Below are 15,545 nucleotides of genomic sequence, written 5' to 3'. Positions count from 1 at the left end.
TAAAACATCATGCCTCACCTAAATATAGCCACCTGCAACTGCACAGCCCCAGTGTCATGTGCAGTGTGCCTGCTGGCTGTGCTTGGCAAAGACAGCACCGTTATAACAGTTCATTGGAGCAGGTGACAACAAAAATAGGATTATCCCTTTATAACCAATTATCTTCTCCTTAGACACTTAAATCTTGATGTGAGTGCCAACTGGCTTGTGTAAACTAATGAGCTGTTCTTTTATGAGGAATAAACAGGCACTTCTTTTGCTGCTATAGATGTTGTTCTCTGCCTATTTTGTGATAGGCTTTATTACAGATTACCTTTTCTTCTTGCTAAGTGTAGCTTATGTAAGTTTTGGTTGGCCGTTTTCATCAGGGTCCCTTGACTTCTCACCTGAAAATACCTGAACGAGCCTCCCTTTTACAGATATACCCACTTTATATTTAATCCCATATATTTTAATCCCATACAATTTTAAAACGTGTAGTTTTTTTGCATGTAGTATAATGTATTGTTATTACCCAATCTAAAAATAGTTTCTGCATAGTGGATTAATTTCCCTATTTCTAATAACAATAATGGGGTTACTGAGCAATTTCCAGAACAAGACTGCTCGCATCCAAATGCCGAAAAATGCAATTTTAGCAGAGGTCTCCAAAAGTCAAAATCACAGGATGTATTTTTCTTTGTTGTTCGTCAAGGTCTTGGTGTCTTAATTTGGTATTTTGGAAGGATTTTCTGACCATTTTTAATCTAATCCAAAAATGTGCAAAGAGCTGCTGGAGCTAAGGTGGTCCTGGGTGATGCAGCAGAGCAGACAGCTAGCAGCTAGCGACCTGGTATGGCCCTCATCTGTCACTCAAAGCAGCCAATCCCTCAATTATACCTTACTCTTTTGTACCAGGCTGTAAACATGCTTATCTCAGCTGTAAAGTTGGGCATTTTTACATGGGGGTCTATGGAGATTGATTCGCTTTTAGAGCTAGCCTCAAATTGCCATTTTAACAATTGAAGTTTTTGGCACCTTCGTGTTGCCTTCATTTCTCAGCACTGGAGGTTGCCACTTGACACACACACATTAATTATTCAAAAGTGAAACAGCTTTCTCATTCAAAAACAGATACATTCCTATCATTTAATCTGCCCAAATCACATTTACAGTGCACACAATGTTGGCTACTGCCCTTGTGGAAGTGCAGTCTGGGAGCACTCACTGTTCTTCTGCTGTTCCCATTCAGTCAGTGTGGTGCAGAATAAAGGGAGGCACTGTTATTAAATGCTGTCTACCACTTGTACCTGACATGACAGATGATCTGCTTGCAAGCTTTGCCATCACTCTCCCAGCATGACAGCCAACAGATAGACATCTCTACAAGGGAAATCTAAGTTCACACACCTATGCATGCGCAAACACAAACATATACCCCCTTTATATGCCCTGTATGTGCAGGACTATATACACCCCATTGCTGTATCCCTTGTGCCCCCTCAACATATAGGCTACTCCTGAAAGGTAAGTGTATGTCCATTTCAGGCTGCTTTTGGTGGCTCACAGTCCCTTTCAGGTAGCCTGGCTGGCAGGGTGAGGAGACTGAGAGAGGCTTATCGTGTAGTCAGATGCACTCTGAGGGTGACTACATGTTTCTGCTGTCCCTGGTCACCCCACCGGAGAGCAGAGTGGGCTGTGGCTCTATCCCCACAGAGAGCAAAATGTCAGGGCTCCCTTCATCAGTACATTGAACACTCAGCCCCACAACAAGTTAGGTGTGAGCTATTCTGCCTCTTATTCCCAATGTTTCCAGTGGTTCTCTGCTTTGCTGGTCTTCAGTTTAAACATATTTTTAGTCTACTTCCTTGTCGTTGCGGAAAAGCTCTGATGTTCCCCAGTGGTCACATAATCATACGAACACACACAAGCTCTGGCCGCATTTTTTAATAGAATATGATTATATCTTGTTATTATCAGTCATTATCATGTCTTTATCTGATCTATTTTTTTACTTTTACAAAGCTTTGTTTACAACCAAACGAAAAAGTCAAGTCACCAGCAGTTTCATCATCATTATTATTTGTCATTATTTGTTACATTAAAATAAGTATTTAATTGCTGGCATTGCTTTAATAAACATAAACTGGACTTTTCTAATAAAATAAGATCAGAACAGTTCAAATGAGATGTTTTCTTCACCCCTAACACCTGGTACTATCACCTTCAGAGCACCAGTGCTAGGTCGCTGCATTTTGCTTTCATTTTATTTCAAGACAGGTGGTATACCAGCACACAGCGCGAGTCAGTGATTTGGGATGCATACAGAGATATGGGATTGTTTAATGCCTTTGAAATGTCCACCTAACATCCCGCACTCGCCCAACTGTATTTATAGAACAATGTTCTTCTATGTCAGGGTCCCAGTGAATAATAAAACACAGTAAATGGATCCCTTCTATGTTTAGGCGGCCTGACCTCCATCAGGAGGCAACCACATGAGTGCAAAGGAGAAATCATGAGCATTTACTCTACACATGCATGCTCACACACACAGACACACACACACACACACACACACACACACACCTACACACACACACACACACACACACACACACACACACACACACACACACACACACACACACACACACACACACGTGCATGTAAAACCACAGTCTACTTGTACAAACACTTAAAAATCCACAAAGATTCCTATTATAGCTCTTTGAAATTCTGCATACTGAGCAATGTCCTTATCCCAAAACATTGTAGTGGGTCAATTACAATTTTATTTAAGGGGGGACCTCAAAGTCACTAATGGTCATAGGACATCTTCCACTAGTAGATTGATTTATTTTAAAATCCAATGGTACTACAAAAAGGTACCATGCTCTGATTTTCTTTTGTTTTTTGTGTGGTGCATTTCCCTTCATATTTAGAAAGATGCATTTTCACAATGAGCATACAAGAGCTGCTATCAATCTCACCTATCCCCACCATCCTATAAAAAGTGAGGCTTACTCAAACAGGTGGCAGCAGTAGCTGTGTTCTGCCAGGGTGCCGTCCAGAGGTCTTGTGCTTTCTGCAAAGATGTTGACAAGCTGTCCTCCAGCACTTATTTTTCTATTTCTTTCATTCATACAGCATCATCTAACTGAAGCCAGATATATTTTACAGGCTTCACCTCTATGGCTTGTCTTGTTATTTTGTGGTTCTGAACAACATCCAGTTGTTGAATTCGGATTGCCTGCATCATCAGTTTAAAGTCCATTTCTTCGATGCTTTGGTTTATGATCAAATGCTTTCAAAATGAATGACATCCCCATCAGTTTTAACTGTACTTTGTGCTATTTTGTTTAATAGCAATACCCTGGCACCTTATTTACATGAAAAAGCTTTGAATCAATTTACTTTCATTGTGAATTAGAAGGTCATCCGGCACCCTATCTGGCCCATGGTAAGCTCAGAATCAGTGCTGCTGCAGTCCATTCACCAGGAAAATATGTTGGCATTGTAAGTTTCTGCAAACCATGGAAATGTTAAATGTGGACACTTTTTCATTTGGTCAGAGCAAGTGACTTAATACAGTAAGCGACGTGCACAGCGAGTGATGTAGTACCGTCACTACTAAAAGTTACATGGTATGAAAGTTACGTGGTGTAATTACAAATATAAAAAGCAAGAAAGTCCACTAAGGTTGGGTGGAACCAAGGTGGATGGTTCAAACAAACAGGATTTTAACCCAGGAGGCCGCTGTTCATGTCCTGTGTGAAACCAAATGTTGACTTTATGCTTGTTGTGTAACATTGGTACGCTTGTTACGTAACGCTATGTAAGAGAGTCTGCTAATGGCGGTTGTGGTTTTGTTGTTTAAAGCTAACCAATTGTTTCACCATCTAACCATCTGTAATTGTGCGTTTCTGCAAGCATGACACGCGGCTGATGTGAAACGTTTATGAAACCTTTTTGGTTCTGACACCTCAACATTCAACGTATCCTGTGGTTTACAAAAACCAACAATGCTAACATTTTCTGGTGACTTGGTTGGCAGTTGAGTCATTACAGTTGATATAAATGGCAAAACAAAGGGAAATATTTGCATCTGTTTCTGTAGAAACGGATAACCCTAAATTATCACTGATATAATCTGTCAAGTGCTGGGCGCACACTTGCATCCTATTAGTAAGCTGCAGCTGAGGGGATGCAAAAAAAAGCACACGCTATCTAGCATTTCTAACATTCGATAACATGGCAATATAAAGAACAAATGTCAATCTGTTCGTGTTTATTCCTTTGAAGTTTTTCTTGTCCTGCTGGGCTTTCATTCATGAGAAAACCCAGTGGTGGCAAGGTCTGTCTAAATATAACTCCACTTGACAACAAGCTGGAACAGTAGATACCCTTTTACTTTGAAGGATTCCAATAATTGTCCCTGTTTCCTCAGTGTGTATGTGTATATGTTTCTGTGTGTGCAATAGATATGAAACTGAGATGTGTGTCTGTGTATGCTGTAAATGTATGTATGCATCTGAAATGCTCTTATAAACTGTAACCTTACAACTTAAACGTCTGCTACACAGCAGCCTGTGTAGTTTTTCTGTATTTTACAGTCATTACTTTTTCAAAGTAATGTTACGTTTTTCCACAGATTTATGTGTTTGAGTCGAAGAGACCTCTTGTGTCCAAATGCAACCATGTCATGACTCATGCCATCGTAGATTTCTTTCGTTTTACCTCCATAATGAATCAGCAATGATGTTTAGTCATGCTTACAGAAAAGAAAATAGAACAAAATCTCAAATTATTAGCTGTGACCAAGTCTGCACCATTTAAATGATCAAGTTTCCTTTATAGCAACGAGGGACATTGATTGTAGTAGCAAGGTACATCATAAGGGTAAAACTACATGGAGTTGTCGCTTTATCACAAGCATATCTCAAAGGACTTTGAAGAGAAAAGGCAATTTTAGATCTAAATAATCCTAAATAAAATGATGAACTATAAACCTCCAACAAAGCAAAGAAAAGAAAAAACAAACAAAAGGAATCTCATGAGGAAGGAATGTGCCAGGTTATGTATTTGTACTGATAGGTACATTTTAATCAACTTGAAATGACATGGGCCCAAGGACCTTTTGGATCAGATTGTGTCATCCTGCAAAGCAGCAGTTCATTTTAAAGCCTTTGTTATTTACTGCAATACTGTGAATCAACCATGAAATCAATACTGTTGTAATTAACATTTAACCCTCATTGACCTTTGAGTTGTGATTTACAGTACAAACACAAATAGCTTCCACATCAAGCATTTCATTTTTCTTAATAGGAAAAGCACATGTTATTAATAACATTGATGACTCTGTTCTATTCAGGTGTCTCAGTAAGCCATGTCAGTGAGCCAGCATGCCAGGGCTCAACAATAAGTAGTGGCTGATTGCCCAGTAAAATGTCACGTCGTGCTAGTGAATCTAGCAACTTGGGCAAATGGTAAAAAATAATTTTGGAAAAAGCAATTAACCTTTGTTTTTTTTCCGGAGCTGAAAATGGAAGTGGCTTAGGAGTGACCTATCTCACTACAGGGACAAAAACTAATTGAACCATGATGAACAATACACTGATGCTGAAACAGATAAATGGCATTCAGCCATCATTAGTTTATTAACAATTTTCCCACTGTGAAATGTCAATGTCCTTTGTGAAAAAACTATACTATAGACGTTACACATAAATGTAACAGTAATAAGACATTACTCGGTTAACATTTACAAATGAATTCTTTCTTTTTATGTATTTCTAACTGTGTTTTGGATGATGAGTCTAAGAATAGTCCATGTCACATCGTTTTTTTTTAAGCCATGAAAAAATGGCAACTCTCCCTTGGAATGTGTTTTGCCACAAGCTGTGTTTTACTATAATACACTGCCGCTCAAACGTTTTGTATTGTATATATTTATATTGATGTTTTTCTTCTTTCCTTCAACAATGACCATTTCAATAGAGACAAAAAGACTATAAATCAGACAATAAATGTATTACTTACATTTGAAATAGTTTTGGCCCCAAAATAAGTGTTACATGCCAGGCGAGAATACAGTTCTTACCATGTTTCCTCCAAATACCCCATGATTGATTTTGTCTACTTGACCTTGGTGGACAGGACCTTGTTCCTATTTAAATCTGCACACATTTTGATACTTAGCTTCCTGTTTCTTTCAGCAATGACAGGCAATTTCTGCTATTCTTATTCAACTGTTTCTCAGAGGGATCTTTGTTTCTTTCCACCCTCTCAATTGTCAGTCTGGTTGAACAATGAACAATGTACAGCATTTTCTTCTTCATTTACAAAGCATGACTTTTTTTGCAAGTAGTTGATACAAAATAACATCTATTTGAAAATAGGTCTTTCTACAACCTCAAAGTACGAGTAGTAGTCCTCTCAGCCATCTGACTGTAACAAATCAAGCTTTTGTGACAGACGACCCCAAACATTGAGCGGTAGTGTATATACTTCATGATGCAAAGAGATATACATACAGTTTGTATATCATACAGTCCATATAGAATGAGTTTTAAAGCACACAGAAGATTAGTGTTACCCTCCAAAAGGATTTTAATAAGAGTTAGCGAGATCATTTTGGTATGTTCTGACTCTCTTCTACCATCCCATCTCTGTCTTTCTACATTTCTATTTGCAATAAGGTTTTATTGGGACTTGACCATGCTGCTGCTGATGGTGGGCAACCTCATCATCATCCCCGTGGGCATCACATTCTTCAAGGATGAGCACACGCCACCCTGGATTGTGTTCAACGTGGTCTCCGATACCTTCTTCCTCATGGATCTGGTCCTCAATTTCAGGACTGGTATCGTCAAGGAGGACAACACAGAGATCATCCTGGATCCGCAACAGATCAAGATCAAGTACTTGCGGAGTTGGTTTGTGGTGGACTTCATCTCCTCCATCCCTGTGGACTACATCTTCCTCATTGTGGAGACGCGCATCGATTCGGATTTCTACAAGACAGCGCGCGCCTTGCGGATTGTCCGCTTCACAAAGATTCTCAGCTTGCTGCGGCTCCTGCGTCTCTCAAGACTCATTCGCTACATCCACCAGTGGGAAGAGGTAGGAAATTGCACCATAATGTGTTTTATTGTATAGTTGCGCTGAACGTTGGCCACTTTCCTGTATGATGTATGTGATGCCTGCTTTTTAATTTGGCCTTGGCAAACTGGATTCCCTTGATATCTACAAGTGGATTCACACAGAGAACAAAAAAGACAGATTCAGAGAAAATGCAATGGAAATCTCAATGATTGACATTCATACAATCATACTATTTGATGAAACTAGTCAAACACTTTGGGCTTCACTTCTTGAATCTGATTATAATCCAAATGGTTTTCCCATGCTGAGGAGTTACTGTGAGTATGTTTACGGAGATGTATACCTTTCCCTTTCCCTTGAGAAGGAAATATGGATAGATGCTGCTTCTGATTACATCCACCCTTGAAAGGAGTGAAGAGGCCCTTTTGCTGTACCCCAGTCACCGATAAGTTAATGAGGCCGGATGTTGATTAGCATTTTCCCTGTGTGAGCCCATCCAGCTAGCAACGGGACCACAGAGCACTGAGAGGCATCGCTGCGATACTAGCATGATTATGATTGTGGCAATAATTAGAAAAGTTCCCATTGCTCTCACTGGATGGATCTTGTTGTTTAGTCTCAGAGGTAAAAGGTGCAAAGTGAAGCATCAGAGTCTCAGCATGGAGTCAACAAGAAGACACTCTACTAGAGGATAATATGTGACAGTCAGGGCTGCTCTGTTGGTCAGTCACAATATATGTGAAAACACGGGATAATTTAATAAATGCTACCCACGAGTCAGACTACTTCTTAGAGGCTCAGTGCTTTATAATGAACTGCTGTTTGTCATTCCACATATCCTCTCTAAAAATAATCAAAGCCCCAGACAAACTAGTGTTTCTTTGAGGCAATGGGCGGTGCAGGGTGGGAGCTTTAGTTCAGGGTTAGTGTTGATAAAGAGTACTTTGACACAAGATGCGTGCATGGACAACAGATGTTATATTGCTTTTCTGCAATTTATACTGTTTTTGATGTCAGGGATCAATGCAACATTTTCAGTTACCTGTCAGGTTGTTTACCTCGAGGCCAAGAGGCCATTTAACAGATGGGTTTTGCACTGAATGTAAGGAATCCATACATCTTATTTATTGCCCAGTGTAGATGTTTGTCCCCGGATACAGTTCACCTGATCACTGAATTACTTTTTTCATTTTGCATCAAGGAAATAAATAAGATGTTGTTGCTGTGCTGTTGCATTATTCTCGTTGATAATAGATGATGAATTACATTTTTGTTCTCAAAATCAGAAGCAAAATGGCACTTGCTACCATCAGCGACGATTGCTCTGTGTGAATTTTCAAAGACGCAATCTAAGAGATGTGCCAATGCTTTGCAGATGCCGGTGAGTTATATAGCAGGTTAAATATCTGGACCTGTCTGCAAGTCCAAATCCTGTAGTGTAAAAATTTGTTTTGACAGGCAATGACAGCAGCAACGCCCCAAAGCCAATGAGAATGCAAGACACGGGACAAGGGAAATATCAATGGAAGTTGGGTTATTATTTAGGGTTAGGGTTATTGTTATTTATTTATCTATTTACCTCCAACTCTCTTTGCAGAAGAAACAATCATGCTACCTGTGTCTCTTTAACAATTCTCTCCTCCATATTCTTTTCTCTTTCTTCCTTGTTTTTTTTCCGCTGCAAATCAGCACACAAACGACTTGGATTGCTAGCTTTTTGCAAACATCAATTTTTTCAATGGATGGGTGTGGAATGGAGGAAAGAACTCCTGTCATGCGCCTTTCCCGGTATCACTTCTCACTTGTGATTTGATGTAGTTTGGAGACCAAACAGACTTATATGTGTTATGTCTCTCTTTGTGCCATCACTGATTGGAGCCCTTAGATTTTAAAAATGAAAGGCACACAAGTACACATAATTTGGGTTCGTATTGGACAAATACCAGCAAACTTTAAAGTAATCATGGAACAATGAATTAAATCAAGAACTTTTTCAGAAATGAGATCCTTGGCTCGGCTGTGTGGACTACTATTGCTCTAATTTCACATATACACAATACAATATTGATACCCTTCAATAAGCCTATTGCACACTGTTGTCAAAATGCAGTGCCACTCAGTTAGTCTAGTCGGTGGGTGTGTTCACCTAAATCTATGACATTACATGGACAATTGAAAAGGTTGATTAGCAAACTGATAGCCAACCAAACTACAATATTCGCAGACGTACCTTCGGGCATTCTTAAAAGCTCCTGGTTTTCAAATATTCAGCCGGCACTCTGTGTAGAACAGTGTAAGTGTGGCGACATTAATCATGCAAGGCCTCTGTGATGCCATTTCAAAGAGAGGAAAAGTTCAGATGAATCATGGGGGAGAATCCCTTTGCCACCTTGTGCCTCCATGAATGCCGGCTGCTGTACTTCTGAGCCTAAAATGAAGGCAGAGATACACGCAGTTGAGGCCAGCCCTCATTTGAATAGGGTGGACACACTGACAGTGAGCTGTCACGTGTTCAGCCAGTGCAATGAGGCAACAAAGGAAGGAGAGGAGAGAGGGAGAAATGGCGGAGGGAACTAAAAGGAAGGAAAAGGACATTAAAAATCAGTATAGCCCATTGGATTAGCTTATAGATGCTGTTGTTTGGTTGTAATCGACCACCACCCCAGACTAGTCCTCTGTGTTAGAAAGAAAGGAAGATAGTAAGGTGAGAAGAAAACAAAGCAATAAATCATATTTTTGTCACCAATATAATTGCAAGGACTTTGCAGCGCAGTGATGACTGCAGCATCTGCAAACCACGGATACAATACGACGAAGAGAGGGGACATCACATGCACAGAGCCAGCTGCCATTTACATTTTTTATGCCTGTGTGTGTGTGTGTGTGTGTGTGTGTGCGTGTGTGTGTATGAGGTTTGCTGATGAATGCTAGTTTGGCAGACAGAGTGAAAGGCCAGCTTTGCCTCAGCGCAAGAGTACTCCTGATGAAACCTCACAGAAATGTCATCTGTCAGTGCAGAATAACTTGTCGCCAAGATCTCACCACCTGACTGACTTTTTGACTTTTCCTATTGACAGCGACACTTCAGACAGCGTGTATGTATCTCATCGCCATTTGAATATTTTGGGAACACTTCACACTGGCCCAACATTGGTCTATTCGTCGGCATATCGAGCTTGGGTAGCACATTCTCATTTCTAAATTGTCAAATACGACAACTTGGTCAGTAGCTCTAAGCTTCAAGCTATGAGGAAATCTGGTGGCATAGTATAAAGAGCAAAAACGTCCTCGTAGGGAGGAGGTTGGGGTAGACAGACTGTTCAAAGAAGACAGGACATTCACCCAGGAGACAGGTGTTTGTGTCCCATGTGAAACCAAATGTCAATGTTGACATACTTGAAGTAAAGTTCTGACTGTAACCTAAACCACAATCTTTTCCTAAAGAAGTAGTTTTGTTGCCTAAACCTAACCAACTTGTTACCAGTGAACACGATAGTTAATTTTGAGAAGACAGTGTATGTAACGAGATGAAACTGACGCTGTAGGGGTACTAAGAGCGTAGGGTCACTGACCAAGCTGCTGTATTTGACAAGTTGGGACGTGTTGGCTTTGAGAGGGAAATGTCTTGCTTTTATACTATAAATACTATTTTCTACTATACCTAGTTTTCACAGACTTGAGGCAGGATCCTCGTCATCCGTGACAACTGTGCAACTGTGCCATTCAGCTTGCCATTCTAAATATGGCGCTGAGATAAGGTGCACTTCTCTGACATCACATTGCAGAAGCTGCAGACATTTGATGTCGTGATGTCCTCCAAAAAGAAAAGCTGATTTTTCTTCCTTACTCATATTTCACAAGTATCTGCAAGCTATAAATAGTCCGACACAAATTCATTTGGAGTGTTATTGTTTGAGTTTCGTTTCCTCCTTAAGAAGTCACACAGAGGACACTTCTTCCGGGAAGTGTTGAATACAGCTCAGTGAACTGTACTGCATGGTTTAATGCCTCGTAGAGTGATACTGTGGGGAACAAATTCAAAATTAGAATCTTTTCTCATGTACTCTCTGCGGTGAATAAAGATTTTTAGGAATTCAGAACATGAGAAATGAATAAAACAATGGTAAATGTACTACTAAAAAAAGAGAGCTCAAAAGCATTAAACGTGAAGTGCCTAAAGGGGGTCGGCAACGATTTTAGGGATGTGCACACAACTGTCTGTCTTGAAGTTATTAAAAATAGATTCACAAAATCAAAGTATCAATGACAAGTGTTTTTTTTCTGCACGTGAGTGTGTGCATTTGTTGGCATGGACTATAAATGCATGTCTTTAAAGAGAACATACTGTGCTAGTTGGCTGAAGCTCAGACATTTTGGCACATAACCGCAAATTGTTGTGTCCTTGAGCGTGATGCTTGACCCTTAAACTGCTCCAGTGGGACTTCCCAGAAGACACCAGTGGGGATTTGAGATCAAAGCAGGACTACATTCTTTTATAAATTGTCATCAAACTAACTACAGCTCAATTAAGTGTTTTTTTCAAATATATGAATAAGCTATTACTTTGTATCTATTATTGTACGTTCAGCTTGCAAAAACTTGTATATTACAATTAGCTACCTTTACACCAGCTGTGACGTTAAATTGTACATTAACGCATCAATAATTATAATCCAACTATACATTATGTATTTTTAAATGAGACATTCTTAATAAGTACTTTTACTTTAAGAATATTTAGATGCTAATACTTAAATTAAAAAATAGAATAAAATAAATGTGGAATTGATACTAAAGTAGAAGATCTGAGTATTTCTTCCCCCATTGGATTTAAGTATATTTATATTTTATAAAATAAATATTGTACATATTGACTACCTCAAGGATTATGATGCACCTCCTGTAAATGTTTAGGATGATTTGAAATGATTTACCGCTAATCCTCTTTGTATAGTAATATGTGGAGAGAAGTATTTTACGCAATTCTTCTTGACTGACTCTGAATTTTGGGATGTTACATTTACGTTGTCTGACAGTGAACAGTTTGTTCCTTAAATAATGTAAATTATGTGTACCAGTGTGTCTTCACAATATTTTATTGTTTATTTATTTACAAAGCACAGAATTCTCCCAGGACATTCCAGCACGTAAAGTGACGTCTGAAACTGCAATCATATCATCTTCACCTCCTCAAAGACTGTAATCCAAACACCACTAACACCATCAGTATCCTTTTGCAGAACTTAAGCAATACCCGGATCCCCCACCAGCTCATGAATCTCCATCAATGCTCTTTTTTTATTTCCTTTTTTTATCACAGCTGTTATAAATTAGCTGATTGCTTCCATTTCCACATTTTTTTTTAATTTTTGTAACAGCCATGTTGGCAGAATGCTGTTTACAAACCAGGAGATGATGGTGGTTGTGGCTATACGCCAGTGATGACACTGTCATGCATAATGGCATTCCACATGGTGTGCAGATATCCATCACACACGCACAGAGCAGACTGCCGTTATGGCGTCTCCCCTGTCTCCCTCTTGTCAGCGTCCTCTTGTCACTGGGATAAAAATAAGACTGCGACCGGATATTCTCCTCATTGGAGTTGTCTCCTGTTGACGAATCAGTGACTTGGATGAGATTAGTCATCCTGTTAAATCAGATTCAAGGCAGTGCACTAATGACTAAGCTCTGAGGGCTTCCTACTATCGTGCCTGATGCCTACAACATAACAGTCTCGACTGGCCGACCCAGGAAACATTGCTTTTAGCGTGAATGAGATGAAAAGGCAAAGAAGAGGATATTTTATAGTAAGGTGTGAAGCGAATGACTTAATTAAGGTGTTCGGAGCTATGCAACACCACCTGTGTTTATTTATTTCAAGGTGGCAGATCGTCTATCTCTATTAATATTAGCATCTTGAATTGTTAAGATCTATGACTCTGCCTGCTGTGTGCTGCAGTTAGGGAGAAACAAAAGCATACGTCAGTAAAATACTCGGGTGCTTTGAAAGAAGTCAGCCATGTGGCTGCGCCCGTGGGTCCAGAGAATTCCAATGCCTTTAATTTCCAGCCAGTAAATCTATACAAAAATATTTAAATAAGGTAAATCAACTAACCCGCCACCCACTCACTGACCCATTACCTTAGCAAAAAGGACTGGTTTTTCAGAGATAAGAAAAGAAGGAAGAATATATTTGATGGGCTATTATTGAGTGCACAATGAGGCTTGCCAGCAATAGTGACAGGTCCTCAATGTTCTGAATGAGCCTTGTGTGATATCAATACCCACAGTGGATTTGCCTAAACTATTACACAAAATATGTGTAATTCTCCAGAAACCCATTGGCGCGTCTTTGTAGGGAGCAGAGTTAGAGTGTTTTTTGTGATCCGAGCCCTCCAGGCCTGTTTAGACAGATGATGGAAGGGTGTTCCCAGTGGTACACTCCCAGGCCTACTTATCATTCTCCACATGTGCTTCATCCACCATGGCAGCATGCATGAGCGTGACATTTTGGTCAAGGTGCTTATAGTGAGAAATCTAACCCTTGCCCACATCCTGCTCCCAGAATCTGCCATCATGTGAGATGATTAAAAATAACTCTGGTACATGTTGGATTGATTGAGCTGATAAACGTTGTTACTCAGCAAAGGAAAATTAGTCTCGCTCAAAAACTGGAAGATGCAGCATGTGGCCATTTACACACTATATGTAGTGTAATACAGTGCTGTAAATTTATTAAATTAGTACTACTTCTACAGTCTTCAAACCACGTCCTCGTAGCACAAGCAGATGATCAAAACATTGAGCTACACTGTGTGTGGGTGCTGAATCTTTAAAACTCAGAAATTACATGATTTTATTTGAGCATTGAACACGATAATAAACTCTTTAAAAGGAGAGCTGTTCTGTTCATGATGTTTGGACTGCACTACAACAAAAGATTCAACTTGATTGTCACTGCACAGAGTACAGGTACTGAGACAACACAATGCAGTTTAGCATCCAACCAGAAATGCAAAAAGCAGTGAAGAGCAGAGTAATGTACGGCATATATACAGAATTCAATAAAAAACAAATTATAAAACTCTGTAAAAAATAAATAATCCAACTGCTTCAGAACTCTTAATTGTACAATTTATCTTAATCATTGAACCATGTGAAACCAATCCAAAATGTTTTTCAGGTAGACAGGACATGTGTTGAGGATCAGTCAGCAATATGACATCAGAAAATAACAATATGAGTGAAGAATTTAGCTTTCTCTTATGTGTCGGGTCGCCATCATGCCAAACATTCATCATCATTAGCAGCGCGAGCAGCAAACACCAGATGCCTCGGTATAGTGCTACATCAAATGTGTCTGGGCAGCTACCATCAGCACCATGGGACATATGCATCTATTCTCTCACCTGGATCACACTCTTCTTACTCCATCTGTTTGAGATGATTCTGCAGCTGCCTTCACCCACTCTGTGCCTGTGTGGGCCTGATCGCTGGCCCACAAGGACACAGATTACTTTATGACTTTAGCGCGTAACCCTATTTTTACCACTGTTTTTACCCCTGTTTTGATTTTGTGTTGTTATTTACTGCTTTTTTTTGTCTGTGAATACCTTTTGGTTTATCTCTTCCATTGGTAGTCGTAGTATAGCAAAAGTCAATTTGTGTTCACATTTATTTTAGCTGCATTTATGTGTAAAACTGTACATTAGGATACAGTATTTGTAGCAACAGTAGTGCTGGTAGCAGCAGTAGAATCAGTTTCATTTTAATTTCTTTAATTTGTTTGCCTTGTAACTGAGGTTAAAATGTTTTTTTTTAAAATACACCCTTAAATTCAAAGTGCATACAACCTTGTAACTGCTATTTCAATAGTTGCATTTATGAAATTACAACATTAGCATTGACTTACTATAGGTTATGTGATCTGACCCATGTTTTTGATTTAAAAAAAGCCAAGCAGATATCACCATGCCTTCTCTTGTGGAGAGGCCTAATGAGGGTAGTGAGAGCAACAACAAGCTTTTGTGTTGCATCTCCGTGCCCTCATCAATCAAAGCTCTCTTGTTTATGCTGATGTTAATACTGCCATGCTCACTCTGTGTCCTTATCAATTAAAAGAAAGTGGTCAGCAATCCATCAACCTCCATGTAAGCCATGTTGTGAAATGGTGTGTATGCAAACAGTGCGTGAATACACATTCATGGTTAAAAAACTGTATATCTATCATTTTTATAGTACATGTTAAATTACGCAGAGCACAGACGTCCTGCTGCTTGTAGCCTTTTATTAATTCACAAAAGGTAAAAAATTACAGACATCTCATGTTTTGCCTCAGAATAATGATCCTTTAACAACCTTCTCACAGAACCAATCTTGGGAACATTTTTTTTATAACTGGAAAGCCTGTTCCTGCTTGGCATGGGTGTATTTGAATTGATTACAGCGGTGGA

At 39.5% G+C, this 15,545-nt stretch overlaps 1 protein-coding gene across 1 annotated transcript in view; it reads left to right on the top strand.

Moving 5' to 3' along the window:
- The window catches only part of hcn4 (hyperpolarization activated cyclic nucleotide-gated potassium channel 4), a gene marked incomplete at both ends in the record, with an annotated part of 57,664 nt that overhangs the window by 11,435 nt on the left and 30,684 nt on the right, over positions 1-15,545 (top strand). Inside the window, one exon of the mRNA XM_079178376.1 lies at positions 6,684-7,107. Within this exon, the coding sequence (XP_079034502.1) occupies positions 6,684-7,107 (424 nt within the window). The remainder of the gene's footprint in view (positions 1-6,683; positions 7,108-15,545) is intronic.

This window comes from Pholis gunnellus, assembly GCF_910591455.1.
Source record: "Pholis gunnellus genome assembly, chromosome: 1".
In the NCBI taxonomy this organism is placed as follows: domain Eukaryota; kingdom Metazoa; phylum Chordata; class Actinopteri; order Perciformes; family Pholidae; genus Pholis; species Pholis gunnellus.
Note: the sequence above shows the minus strand (reverse complement) of the source record. Positions and strands in the feature narration are given on the sequence as shown.